This window comes from Propithecus coquereli, unplaced genomic scaffold (genome assembly GCF_000956105.1).
Source record: "Propithecus coquereli isolate 6110/MARCELLA unplaced genomic scaffold, Pcoq_1.0 Scaffold35, whole genome shotgun sequence".
NCBI classification, from domain to species: Eukaryota; Metazoa; Chordata; class Mammalia; order Primates; family Indriidae; genus Propithecus; species Propithecus coquereli.
The window spans coordinates 5,199,767-5,214,764 of NW_012149174.1; the positions used below are offsets into that span (position 1 = coordinate 5,199,767).

Genomic DNA, 14,998 nt, shown 5'->3' on the forward strand with positions numbered 1-14,998 from the left:
TGCTCTTTTGCCCAGGCTAGAATGCAGTGGTGCAACCATAGCTTACTGCAATCTCAAACTCCTGGGCTCAAGTGATCCTGCTGCCTCAGCCTCCCAAGTCACTGGGACTATAGGCATGGGCCACCACGCCCAGCTAATCTTTTACTTTGTAGAGATGGGGTCTCACTATGTTGCCCAGGCTGGTCGAGGATTGCTTGAGACTCCTGTGCTCATCTCAGCCTCCCAAAATGCTGGGATTACAGTTGTGAGCCACCACAGCTGCCCCATTTTAATTTCATATGCAAGTTTTTGGAGGTTAAATTTACAATTTGGTCTTTAGGTAGCAGAATATTTGGTGAAACAGTGACAGTACTTGAAGAGTAATTAACATATCCAACAATAGATACAGTGACTGTTGGTACTGGGCATCTCATCTTCTCATGTTGGGGAAGGGGAGCAAACGTGACTTGTAAGAAGTATAGCTGTATCTTGTTAGGTAGAAATAGAGCTGTTTCATTGTTCGGTTTTAAAGCATGTAGGATGACACATGGAAACTGAGTAGCCAAAGGGGTAGACTGTGACCATTATCAATTTATTGCCTTCAGCTCCCAATCTGTCATTGCCTGCTCTGTGATAGCGGAGCTGGACCACATGAACATTTCTCCTTTACCAGGTGGCATGTTTTGTCAGTAGAGGGCACGGGCAGGATGCTAGAGGAAATTTCCTTTCCTGGTTTCGGTTCGGGTGTCTCTAGGCAGACACCCTCAGGGCCCAGCTCCAGCTGCTCAGAGCTTTGCAGTGGAGGGCCACTAGTGTGGCATCTCATATGCATGGTGTACCTCATACCTCCCTGGATGATTTCCTAGAAGACAGTCACTGCTGTGACATCTCCCAGTGGATGGCATCCCTGGCACCCTCAGATGGATTTGCAGGTACCACGAATTTCACCATCCAGAGAGCCAAGACTGCACCCTCTCTGATGAGGTCTGGAATTCAGCTTTTGAGACAGTGGGTAGTGCCTGCTTCCTGTATCTGCTATCCCTGTATTCTTTAGAGGTCTCTTTACTGCTTTGCAAATTTTTATTTAAAATTCTACAGATAATATGCCCCATCACTCCAATTCAGTGTTAAACTTTTCCTGTTCATATTGTGTGGCTTCTGTCTCCTGATTAAATAGGGTGTCTGTATCAACCAGAGTACAAAGACTTGAAGAAAATACTGAAAAAAATCTTTTCACTATGGATTAGCATCTTGTATTTTAATTTAAAAAAACACTACAAATTGATAAGGAAAAAATAGACAATTCACCAAGGAAATTATTTCACTCACCAGAATATTAAAATGTAAACACTTTCAGTATCAAGTGATACCCTGCTGGTGGGAATTGGATGGCAATCTCAGTCTGTCAATATATTCAGTGTGCGCCAGGCACGGTGGCTCCCACCTGTAATCCCAGCACTTTGGGAGGCCAAGGCAGGAGGATCACTTGAGCCCAGGAGTTTGAGACTAGCCTGAGCAACATAGTAAATCCCCATCTCTCCAAAAAAAAATTTTTTTATTAGCTGGGCACGATACCTGGCCCAGCTACTTGGGAGACTGAGGTAGGAAGATTGCTTGAGGTTGCAGTGAGCTATGATGAGACCAGCCCAGGCAACAGAGTAAAAGATCTTGTCCCGGAAAAAAAAAATCAGCATGGAAACCCCATAATGCAGCTTTCCACTTCTCCATATTTACTCTAGAGAAAGTCACACACAAGGTGGTAGGCACAAACATATTTTCTGTGAAATCATTGGTATAAAATAACAACTGGAAACAACCTGTCTATCCTTCAATAGGTAAATACGCATGTCAATTATGGTATTCATATCACTTATACCAAACATAGAAATCAAGAATTTGGTACAGCCATGTATGCTAACATTGAAAAATCTCCAAGTAGTGAGTGAGAAGTTCCAGGATGATGTTAAAATCTACATTATATACTTTCTAAAGCTACACGAAACTGTATGTTTATAAATTATAAACCAATCACAGGGATTACCTCTGGAAGGGAGGAGGGCAAGAAGGGAAATGGACTGGGGATGGTCAAGCAGACTTACGCCTTATCTGCAACATTTAAAGAAAAAAATTAAGAAATATATTTTGGTATGTATTAATATAAATTTCAGAAATTAAACTTATGTATTACTTGAATAATTAAATATTAAGACATTAAAAACCTTGTCTAGAACTTTTTCTTCCAGCCAGGATGAAATAAGAGACTGCATTTATTTGGAAACAACTAAAAACCTGGATAAAATATATGAAAGTGTTTTTCTCAATGCACTGGAAATTAGGCGAAGGAGGACAGTGATCCCTGAAAGACAGGAAACCACTGACCCATCGTACTGCCTTGAATTTCTAGGCCATGACGCAGGGAGGAGGAACCAACCCAGGCGGAGCCCAGTGGACTTCCTGAACTGAGGAGATGGAGACGAAAGTCAAGGGAGATGAAGACAGCTAATGTTCCATGGCAGTGGGCCAGAGAGGAGAAAGCTGCAGAGAGACAACTCCAGGAATGTGCAGGGGATGCCCCTCGAGTATTCAGCAATGAATTGATCAGCCACACACGAGGGAACTACCCAAGGCTGGGGAAAAATTTAGAGGAAACAACACCTGGAGGTCACACAAGGCTAGGAATAGAGCTCATTCCTACCAACCCACACTGGAAAGCCTCATGGAGGCACTGGACATTCAGAAGGGTCTTGCCTCAGTACTGGGGAAGCAGCAGCTCTAGAACAAATACTGTTCTCCTCTCACCCTCACAAAGCTTAAGAGACCCCTAAGGATCAAACTGTTTTCAGTAACTTAACTATGTCTCCAAAGAAAACTCAACAGAAATACAAAATTGTACTTACAGAAATACAAAAAAATTATCCAGCATCCAACAAGATAAAATTTACTGTTGGCATCCAATAAAAAAATACCAAGCATGCAAAGAAACAGGAAAATATGACTCATAATAAACAGAAAAATCAATCAATACAAACTAACTCAGATGTCAGAATTATAAGTCATGGGTATTAAAACTTCTTACTCTAACATGCTAAAAACCTAAAGAATGATTGGCTATGTGGAGACGTAAAAGATATTTTTTAAAAAGCCCAAATTGAACTAATACTATATAAATGAAAACTACAACGTCTTCAGATGAAAAACACACTGAATGAGATTAACAATAGATTAGTCGTAGCAGAAAATATTAGTTAACATATAGACAGTAATATAAATGATCTAAAATGAAACAAAAACATTTTTAAAAAACACAAAACCTATGCATTGGTGAACTGTGGGTCAACTTCTAACAGCCTCTGTGTAATTGAAATCCCTAACAAAAAGCGAGAAAAGAAAAAAAAATTGAAGAGAAAATGGCTGGAAAACTTCCAAATTTATTGAAAACTATAGATTCGAGAAACTCAATAAACCCCAAGAACAAGAAACAAAAACTACACCACAGCATATCATAATCAATTTGCATGATACCAGTGATAAAAAATCTTAAAAGCAGCAGAGGAAAAACAGACATGTACAGAGGAACAATAAAGATGACAGCAGACTTGTCATAGGACATGACGCAAGTAAGACAATGGATCAACATCTTTAAAGTACTGAAAGCAAAAAAAAAATGTCAACCTTGAATTCTACATCCAATCAAATTCTTTCAAAAACAAAGGCGGTTTATACCAATCGTGTAAGAGACACAAACAAGGCCAACAGTTTTTGCATTTCAAACAAAATACTTAGAAAAAAAATGGCAAACATAAATGGAAAGAATTTATCAATAGCTATACCAGCAAGTAACAGAGAAACACATTTCCATAACTAGAAATGTTAAAGGACATCCTTCAGGCAGAAGGAAAATATTAGTAACAGGTTATCTACATAAGCAATGAAGAGCACAGGACACAGTACTTACACGGGTAAATGTAGTGAATCTCTTACCTAAAAACCTTCTTAAACTCTATTCTTATCAAAATAATGTCTAGCAACATTTTAGGGAGTTATTAAGCTTGCCACAGTTTTATAATACTTAGCAAACTTGACCATATATAAGGCCAATATAAAACCAACAGTTCATGATTTTTAAGGCAGTTTATACATCTACCCCTTTAGGTTTTAAGGCTTAAAGAAGAGTAAATTCTCAGTCCAAGTCCAGTGATTCAATACAGAATTATGCCCACAACATGGACCAACATAACCAGATCTTACACCACCATGTGGCTTTTATTTATATACCAAGTGCTCTAAACAAAAGCCCAATTTTACTTTACATGCAATATGAATTAACAAGGCAGAAAGTCAGTTTTCAGATATATAAAAATAAGATGGTATTTTCATGAATTATTGGTAAACTAGAGCATGGTATCTATTGATTTGTGGAATACTAACTTGCATGTCACACCCATAGGCATACCAAGGCCTCCCTCCAACCACCATTTCTAAGGCTCTCTTCTCCACTGATGAATATGTACCTTTGCAATTATTGGCTGGTCTACAAGAGCAATAAAAATTGAGTAGACAACCTACCCCCAAATGAACCAAAAGGTAAATTCACTAGCATTAAATTTCATAATCAAAATGCAACACACACTTCAGTCAATAAAAAAATAGATTAATTCAATAAACATGTAAATTTATTTTAAATCAGTTTGGTACATGATACAGATTCGTTTTGCAGTTTTTAATGAACTGAAATAGAAATTTCTAAATACAGCAGTGTCTGCCTGTGCAACAAGTATCTGTAAGGTAAAATTAGGTATTTGATAGCACATTTGCATGAACAAATCAGATGAAAAATCTGAAAAGGTTTCTGTATACCTTCTGGATTAAAAAAACCCAAAAATTATTAATGGCTCAAGATACTACATTGCTAAAGGAAGAGAAGAAAGAGTCTGAGGCTGTGAGTTCTGTTCCAAGAGCGTGTCTGCAGACTTACAAGAACTAATTTTATATTATGCTTTTATTGTTAGAGCAGTGCTCAAAATTACAGGAGAAGCTTCGAATCAAGTTACATTTTCACAAAATTTGCTACATGTGTTGACGACATTGATGTGTGGTAAGGAATTCCTGTCCAGGTAAATGACAATTACATCATTGTAGCTAATTTTTGCCACCTTGGAAGGAATAGAAATTCTGTATATTTTCAAATCAATCTTACAGCACTCCCTAAAAACTAACAGCCATGGCACCATAATAAATTTTGTGAGGTACCTAGATTGTTACTACTAATGGAAACACAAAAATGTGAGGTAAACCTACCTTTTCCCAAATACCTTTGAAGCCAGAGATTTTAAACAATTAAGGCACTTGAAAACATTAGGTGTATATACAAGTGTGCAAGTAAAACAAACTTTAGCTGTACCAGCAAGTAACAAAGAAACAGTAAATCTTCATTTTAAGAACCTTTAATTATCTAAATGCAAAGTTTCAGTTTATGAAATGAACCACAAAAATCTGTCATTTCCTACCATACAATACTGAAACCCAAGTGCTAAACTCAGCCACTATCGGCTAAAGAAACTGTAACAAAAAAACTTTAATGTCCTAGAAAAGCAAATCCCATTTCAAACTAATTAAAGCCCCTGAACTAATCCAATGTGTCAAAGGCAAGGGAGAAGTAACCCTCCAAAACTGAAAAAAACTAGTGCTTTTCAAGAAAATTATAGAAATGAAAGTATGCATGCTTATTATACTACGGGATTGAAACCAAGGAAGGAAGAGAGAGGAGAAAGAAAAAGAGAAAGCACAGTCTATTCATCCAGGGCAATCGTCAAAAATCTACAATAATCCGATCAACCAATCCTTGTTTTCTGAAATTACATTGGTTACATCTGCTGTCTGAAAACTTAAAATGATTGTCCCATTTAAAGAGTTAGCAAATGATCCTAAAACAACTTATTTCCTTCTTGCTTCATGAAAGAAGTTACTTTTCAAGAAAGCTTGGTGGAAATCCTTTCAAGGTACAATAGAGTTAGGATACTTTTTTTTGAAGTACAAGGGAAAATATGATTAAACCAATTTTATCTCTATACTTTTCAACAGCCATAAGAAAAATGTTGGGAGGTTCAATATATGGAGGCTTTTGATTTTGTATAATATCCTTTATCTTTAGTTTCCCAGCTCTGAAATAAAGTAAATTTTCAATTAAATATTAATAGTATGATATCCAAAAGCAGGTTTGCTACTGCTCACATCAATTACATCTTCAGACCAATCTTTACCTTCCTTAATGTGAACATACAAATCACAAACATTAAGCTACACCATACCTTTCAGTCTGTCTTTTAAGGCACTGTTCTTTATTTTCTTAATGATGTAACGTGCTTTACAAGTATGAACAATAACCTGTTATACATTAATGGTTTGTATCCTTTCCATTCATTTCTTTAAATCTGGAATGTAATTCCCTGTGTGGCATCTTATTTCTAATGTAGAAAAAATAACTTATCAAGCACAAAATTTTACTCTAAGGATACAGTTTAGTACTACTAAATTTATAAATTTATTCCAATTTTCAAATGACAGCTTGAAATCCACCTGACTGATAATCATTTGGCACACTCTCCTCAACTGTGTTCGCTAAATTACAGCCTGAGTTAGGATGAAAATAATGCAGCTTTCAGGCTTCAAAAAGACTAAATTTAAACTGCCAAGAGTCATGATGTTGTCTGCACAAGACAACATTTTCCATCACTTACAGAAAGTTACATTTGGCATGTCAAGAAAAAAACGTAATCCCACAGCAGCAGCCATTTAAAATAAAAGAAGACAGCCACTAGGATTCATGCAGAATATTTTAAATATTTCTGTTGAACAAAATGATTTAACTGATTTTTCTTCAATGACGATGCTCCCAAAAAACCTATATGCATCCTTTGGAAATTTAAAGATCCTGGAACAGCGTCTTCCATGTGGGACATCTTGAAAGATGGTATTTTGGTTTCAGTGAGTTACATGAATGAATCGCCAGTCCTTGTTAATTTACAGGGTCTGTTTACAGAGTGTGGTAATTTCGTTCTTTAGATTTGCAGAATTTATACAGAAAGAAAATTACAGCTTGCACACCCAAGACAAGGACAATTCCGCCAATGAAACTGGCTGCATCAAAGGTAGACTTTCGCATAGGTTGTGAGGTTGGAGTCAAAGTGGTATTTGTTGTGCCTGTTAGATAAGACACAAGAAATGACAATCCTTAGTAAGTCTCATGATCCTCTACCATAATTTTAAGACCCACCTGAGCCTATTTTGCTATGTGTTAAATTCTATAAAGTACTTCCTTTTGAGTCAAGAATTTATCTCTAACGGAGGAAGGCAACAATTTATCAGACCCATTTTTCATTCTACCCAAGGATATCAAGTGGTCAGTGCTGCTACACTATTTCAAATATGAAAGTAACAGAAAAAGATTCTCCTAGTATGCAAAATTGTGCCCTGAGAATATATCAACCTTTTTAAAAATATGCAATTTCTTCAGGCTATGTATTTTATATTAATTATCAGTATAAATATTAATGCATTGAAAATTCATATGACTTTTGAAATTAGGTATAAGGTCAGGCGTGGTGGCTCACACCTGTAATCCCAACACTTTGGGAGGCCAAAGCAGGACCGCTTAAACCTAGGAGTTCGAGATAAGCCTGGGCAACGTAGTGAGGCTCCATCTCTTAAAAAAAAAAAAAAATTATCTAGGCACAGTGGTGTGCTCCTATGGTCCCAGCTACACAGGAGGCTGAGGCAGGAGGATTGCCTGAGCCCAGGAGTTGGAGGCTGCAGTGAGCTACAACTGTACTATGGCACTCCAACCTGGGCAACCCAGTGAGATCCTATCTCAAGAAAAAAAGAGTCAAAAACTCAGCTGCAATTTTTCAAGTTACAAAAATAATCCTAAGAATCTACAATTAGGCCAGGCATGGTGGCTCACACCTGTAATCCCAACACTTTGGGATGCTGAGGTGGGAAGGATCACTTGAGCCCAGGAATTAGAGGTTACAGTGAGCTATGACTGGGCCACCATACTCCAGTCTGGGCAACAGGGCAAGAACCTATCTCTAAAAAAAATTTTTAAAAATAAAAATAATCTGGAATTTATGATTTCAACAAGCAAAAGAACTTGTCATTAAACGCATCTAAAATAGTAGTGTCAGCAAATTTTATAAGAAAGTATTAACCAAGTCATAAGGAAAAAGAACATGAAAATCTGAATTTTCTTTGAGGGAGTAAAATGTTTCAAGAGTAATAAACAAGAGAGAACAGCGGCAAAAACATAAAGCTGAAGAAATCACAAAAGGTAGGTAAAAGATTCATCAGCATCAAGACAACAGTTTATTTTGAATGTAAACAGAGAAAAGGGTTCCTAAACTGTGTCCCATGGCATAACCTCAATCTGATTTAGATTATAATATGTCAAATCATCAGTTAATAACAAGTTAATTTTCACATATACTTTCAACAATTTCTGAGGAATGTTAAGAAATAGTAAGAAGGATGGTGAAGAACCCATCTGGTAGTGATCTTGGCTTTCCTCAGCAAAAAGGATGGACACCAGTAGTTACAAATTAAATTTTAGTACATAAAGTTGTACTGAAAGTGTTTTGGAAAAACATTACTTAACTCTAAAATTCACGCCAAATGTGATTACACATTTAAAAACTAGACGAGGACTCTTAGCAAAATTGTCATTATTATTTTAACAGCTTCTACATTGGTCCCCTAAATGTTTAAAAGACGAATTTCAGGTCCATAACCATTCATGAACTGGAAAATGATGGTAGAAATAGTAAAAGGCAACATTGTATGCACATCCTACATCACAGTTAGTTTTAAAAGCCTCAATTACCTGATGTAGGAACTGTGGTGGAAGTTGTAGAGGAGGAAGGCAAAGTTGTGTTTCCAGCTAAAATGAAAACAAAATTTATTAAAAAACATTAAATTTCTAACTTCCCAGTTATGTAATATCTTTTAAAAAAATAATGCTACCAACTTCAACATGCTTTAAATTTTTTTTAGAGATAAAAGCCAAATTTCAGTTAATGGTTCCCTAACATAACTACACACCCAAGAACACTAGTATTTAAAAACATTAAGCAATCATAAAATTCTTATCTATGTTAATATCTATGTACATATCTAAGTATGAAATCTACATACACATCTGGATAAAGTTTGCAAAAACTTTACCTTGCCCGCACACAAGTGCAAGAATATTTAGGTGAGGGAACTATAGGTTCTTTATAATCTTGTTTCTAAGACAAAAACTATTAAAGTCATGGGAATAAGTAAGTGCAACTTAGTACCTCTTATGTAGGTATCAAGATTTGCCTATCTTTATCTTCTTCACTTCAAGGACTGGCAAACTTTTCTTAAAGGGGCAGATAGCAAACATTTTAGTCTTTGTGCACCGTGTGATGCAAAAGCAGCCAATGACAACATGCAAATTAATGGGCACGGTGTGTTCCAATAAAACTTTATTTATAAGAACAGGTGCCCAAGGGCCACAGTTTCCCAACATAAATTATAAGAGCCTAGTCAACCACACTGCATGAGGCCAAAATATTATCTTATGATGCCTCTAAATAAGTGCACACTCTGAGAAGAATTAGTTTGAATATAAAATCATTTTAGGAACTGAAGCTCTCTTTTAATGTACATTACAAAGAGTCATCTATAAGTGTTCTTATACCAGTATTAGAAAGGAAGGTCCTGGATATAGTTCATACAAAGTAACATTTTTCCTAGTCCAAAGAGCTAGTTACTAATGGATTAAAGTTTGCATTTGAGAAAGGTTTCACTAAGAGGTTGTCCTTAAAGTTAGGGTCCAAATATTTGGAAAGTAAGAGGACATGCTCTAGGCAAGGAGTTACTAGCTAAAAGAGTTCCTTATCGTGTCTCAGGAAATAATTAGGTCGGTCAGGCTTTAGAGTGCAGGGGCTTCAATAGGAGAATTTGCTTACTTCAGTGGGCAACTAGGGATGATCTGGGAGGAAGATAAGGAAGATTAATCACATGAAGTTCATATACATTTATTTTCTTTTTAATACAAACTCAGCATGAAAGCGTTTTATATTTTTATGAAAAATGGGCTGGGCGTGGTGGCTCACGCTTGTAATCCTAGCACTCTGGGAGGCCGAGGTGGGTGGATTGTTCGAGCTCAGGAGTTCAAAACCAGCCTGAGCAAGAGCGAGACCCCATCTCTACTAAAAAAATAGAAAGAAATTAGCTGGACAACTAAAAATATATAAATAAAAAATTAGCTGGGCATGGTGGTGCATGCCTGTAGTCCCAGCTACTCGGGAGGCTGAGGCAGTGGGATTGCTTGAGCCCAGGAGTCTGGGGTTGCTGTGAGCTACGCTGACGGGCACACACTCTAGCCCGGGCAACAGAGTGAGACTCTGTCTGAAAAAAAAAAAAAAAAGAAAAGAAAAGAAAATGTAAGGTGCTATATATACAAATGTTAGTTTTTGCACTGTTTCAGAAAAATGGATTTGAAGACTAAAGAGAATTTGGAAACAAATGCTACTTCTGCGTAAAGTACGTTAACTGAAGAGACTTCGAAGTGATATGCTTAATTCACAAAAGACAGAGAAAGGGTGCCAAATAATTGTTGATAAAGCATTAGAGATGAAGTAATCTTTCGTTGTGTTATATTGTTTTTAAACTGATAAAAATAAAAGAAAAATAGGAGTAAGCATCCTCCCAAATTCCACTGATAAAAAAGAGGAAGTCCTGTTTTTAATAAGAGTAGGAATTGACAGTGTAAGAGTATCACTAAAAAGTAGATCTATAAAGACAAGGACTCTCATAACAGGTAGACTGCCCATACTCCCAGGTTGACAGGGATCCTATGAAGCTAAGGTATTCTCATTTTTATAGGACCATGAGTAAAAGGGAGTCTTTTCTGTATTTCTGAAAGCTCTAGTTGGACTTCTCTATTTGTAGTGATACTAACAGAAGCTAATAGATGATATGCTAATAATCCTGATGGCTATGTTCATACACATTTGTTTTCTTTTCCCTCTTGCTTTGAACATTGCTGTACGTACTTTATCCATCCTGTTCTTGATGCAACAGTTCTCTCACCCTCATTTCTCCATGCCATGAATATCTTATAGGGAAATATCTGATCTCATCTTTGACAGGACTGATTCTTATACAGAATTCCTAGAGTAGAGGGTATGATTTTAAGACTCATTATTCCCTTCAAGGTTTTTATTGCTTACATAAGTTTATTTTATGTGTAACTGCAAAAAATACAGTTAAAAGTTAAATAAACAATTATTTTCCATCTTAAAACACTATTATTAATTTTGTTTGATAGTGTTAGGGGAAAAAAAATTCTGCAAATTTGCTATTTGGTTCTTACTACCACCCTCAGAACATGACAAAAACTAATTCTTTTTGTAAATAGGCAAAACTTTTTTTTAACATTCATTTTTTTGAAAAAAGTATTAGGTTGGATAACATTTTCAAAATAAAGCCATTATTTAGGGAATATACTTCTATTAACCTGCAATATGTCACTATCATTCTAAAAAAAAATAATTCATAGGTTACAAAAAGTTGCTGTTGGTCATAAGAAAATTCAGAAAATACAGTAAAGGTATTTAAGAAATCCCACCACCCAGAGTAACAAATTACTTCTCCCAGACATTTTTCTAGGTGTGCATATAACAAAAGCTAAAATTGTACTAGAACTGTTTAATACAGTTTTATCTTCTACTTAACATATTATGAACATTTTCCCCTCTATCTCTGACAAATTTTGGTCCTTCTGCCGTTAGATATTTGTATTATATATATATATATATTGGGGGAGGGCCATTATCATTAACCTCATTACACATCTTTCGACGTAAATCAGATTCTCTTTGTACTGTTTCCTTAACTGTCCCTTAATTTCTCACTGTTCTCTTCAGAGGAAGCAACATGCACAGCCATGTAGAGACCACCTAAAGTGTTGGTCAACTGATACATTTTCTGCAGGCAAGCCCTTACTTCTTTCCACTTTACAGAAATAAAAACAGGTAAAAAACTCATAGTAGTTCACAGGAGGACCCAGGATGGAGCAAGCATCAGAGAACTACACCAAGAGTAGACTCACAGGAGAAGAAATTCAAAGTGAACCTACAATGGTTTGGGGGAAATTGTCTAGCCCTCTCTCTGTTCACACCCTGCCTTTCTGGAAATGAGTTTTCTCCCAACACCTCTGCTTTCATCAATCTTGAACATCCTCCTTAGTCAATGATTTGTAATGGGTGCTAAACATTTATGAGCATACCACTGTATAATAATCAGCTCAAAATAAGTTTTGTAGCATTTGCAGATTTCCATGTCATTGTTATTTCCACATTAGCCAATTTCAAATTACCAACATGATATCACCGAGCACAGGGTTGGCAAGAGCTGTGCACAACTGGCTAGCAAAAACTGGTTCAAGCCAGCTCCCACACACCACTGTCCAAGTCTTTCAAACTGAGTTCTTGTCCTTGTTATAGCATTGGACTACTTTTTCCTTTGAAAAACTACACCTACAACCACATGCTGTTAGTTTCTTGGATACACTTTTCTGGGTTTTCTTACTTCCATACCCATCACCCTATTTGGTTTCCACCCAGGTCCTCTTCCCAGCCTTTAGATACTGTTTCCTAGAATTTGCTCCTCAAGCCCTACCCATCCTCTATGTTCCTCTGGTGGCCTCTACAACTGCCTATGATGATCTGTATTTTCCCAGAGCTCTCTTCAGACTTAGTTTCCTGAAAATGGATCCATTAAGATCCCAGTTAAATGGACTCCAGGCACCTTAAACTAAAATCCCAAACGACAGCCCCAATCAGCTGCTCTTTCTCTCTTGCTTACTTTGGTGAAGATTCCTCCCCTTCTTTCTTACCACTCTGCTACCCCTCAGCCACCAAGTCTTACCCTTCTACTTTCAAGGCCTATTTGCATACACCTGTAGCCTCCCTACTTGTTCTCTAGAATTATGGTAACAGGTTATCTAACCTTCCTGAGTTCACTCTGGTCTCCTTCCAATCTACTCTCCAGAATGACAGAATAAGTCGTTTTATTAAAATGCAAGTACGATCATATGACCTACATGCTTAAAATCTTTTAAGATTACCAGCAAGGCGTACAAAGGCATTTTGCAATTCTGCTCTTGACCTGGTGACCAGGTCCAGCTTAACTCCTCACTTCTACTGGACACTCCTTCACCTCATTGTACTCTTTCACATCTCCACACGTGCCAACCAACCTGGCCCATCTGGGAAGCTCTTCCCATATTTTACCAGTGTAGTTTTAGTCAGTCAACATCTTCACTAAGCTGTCATCAAGTCTCCCATGCTACCCAGTACACTTTCCTACAAATTCCCCAACACATGTGCTCACTGATATCTTTCATTATTCCTATACTAGACAAAATGCTGGCTTATTTCTGCCTCTATATCCCTATCCCTATCCCTACCTAGCCTAGTTCTTCTGCTGGAATAGATGCACTTAACATTGGCAAAATGTTATTTATTCTTCCTATCAAATCAGTAAGTTTTTAAAAGGAGATATTATCTAATGCTGCTGATAGTGTGATAAAACTTCCCAGTTGTTGACAGAAATGAAAATCATACATCTTCGTGGAAAGCAATCAAGAGTCTTAAAATAATCATACTCTTTGATGTAGCAATTCTGCTTTAATTAGTCCTATCACAGATACATACAGGTATAATTTCATATAAGATGTTCCCCGCATGGTGAATGAGAGAGCAGGATAAAGTGTGCTTACAGAAAAACGCTTAAAGGAAGAGGGAAAATACAAAGGTGCATGAGCCTATCATCTAATTTCATAAAAAGTATACTTATTTAGATATACACATAGAAAAGACTAGAAGAAACTAACCACTGAAAACATTTTGGTGTATCTCTACATGATGGGAACTATAATTTTCTTTACGCTTTTGTATTCTATTTCCACAAAAATCATAAAAAGCAGTTTTGTGGGCTAATATACAAAGCCAGAGCAAATCTGCTAAGATTCACCAAATGTGAAACACTGGAGCTACATGTTACTGTCACAAATGGTACACATTAATGTAATTATTGTGGTATGAGACTAAATAACTCTTTACTGAACTTTAAAATTATACTAACAACTTTTCGGTATTTAATTACTAAAAATTTATCCATTAAGAAAGCTTAAAAATACTGAAAGACAGAGGAAGAAAGAGTTAACCATCTTAAATTACCTGTAGAATTGGTTGGCACTGGGGTGGCAGTGGGCACTATTAAAAAAAAAAAACAAACAAAAATCATACACATCAAAGCTATCAAAATTTCACGTTCTATAATGCTATTTCTTGACCTGCAATCATTTGAGTACCACTTTCACAATTTTTATAACACTTAAGTACTACCTGTGGAGGAGGCTGACAATTGCCCCCACCCAATACCAGTCTCCTCTTCTTTAGAAATAGAGCCAATTTTTAGCAACACCTATCACCTTGCAAGGACATTTCTTAGCCTCCCACACATCTAGCTAGCCACGAGTAATTTCCAAGAAACATCCTTTTAAGGTAGATATGGGCCTCTCTCATTCCCTTCCTCTTCTTGCTGGCTGGAAAATCAATCTGATGGCTAGAACATGAGCACTCATCTTGGACAGCAAGGTCAAAGCCATTTTTGAGAAATGAAAGAGTGAAATCATAAAGGAGCCTGAGTCCCTAATGGTTGTAGAGATATACTCTAGCACTCTAGATTTCCTTTACATGAGAGCAAAGTAAATTTGTTCCCTTGTTTAAGCCATTGTAATTTGGGGGTTTATGTCCTTCATAGCTTAGACTATTCGTAATTGGTACATCATCAAATAAGCAGCATTACTTACTCAATCTTTAAATCAATGTTTTAAAAAATGTTTTACATAATCTTCTAAGCAATATCATGAAATCACAAGTCTGAGTTATTAGTTTTTTCTTACATTAAAATAAATATTAGGTTGGGC

The 14,998-nt window shown here is 36.6% G+C and overlaps 1 protein-coding gene across 1 annotated transcript in view; it reads right to left on the bottom strand.

Moving 5' to 3' along the window:
• Positions 1–4,630: 4,630 nt before the first annotated feature.
• The window catches only part of CD164 (CD164 molecule, sialomucin), a 16,644-nt gene continuing 6,276 nt past the window's right edge, over positions 4,631–14,998 (bottom strand). Inside the window, exons 4-6 of the mRNA XM_012651130.1 lie at positions 14,247–14,282; positions 8,855–8,911; positions 4,631–7,179 (exon numbers count right to left, since the gene is read on the bottom strand). Coding sequence (XP_012506584.1) covers positions 7,013–7,179; positions 8,855–8,911; positions 14,247–14,282 — 260 coding nt within the window. The 3' untranslated portion in view covers positions 4,631–7,012. The remainder of the gene's footprint in view (positions 7,180–8,854; positions 8,912–14,246; positions 14,283–14,998) is intronic.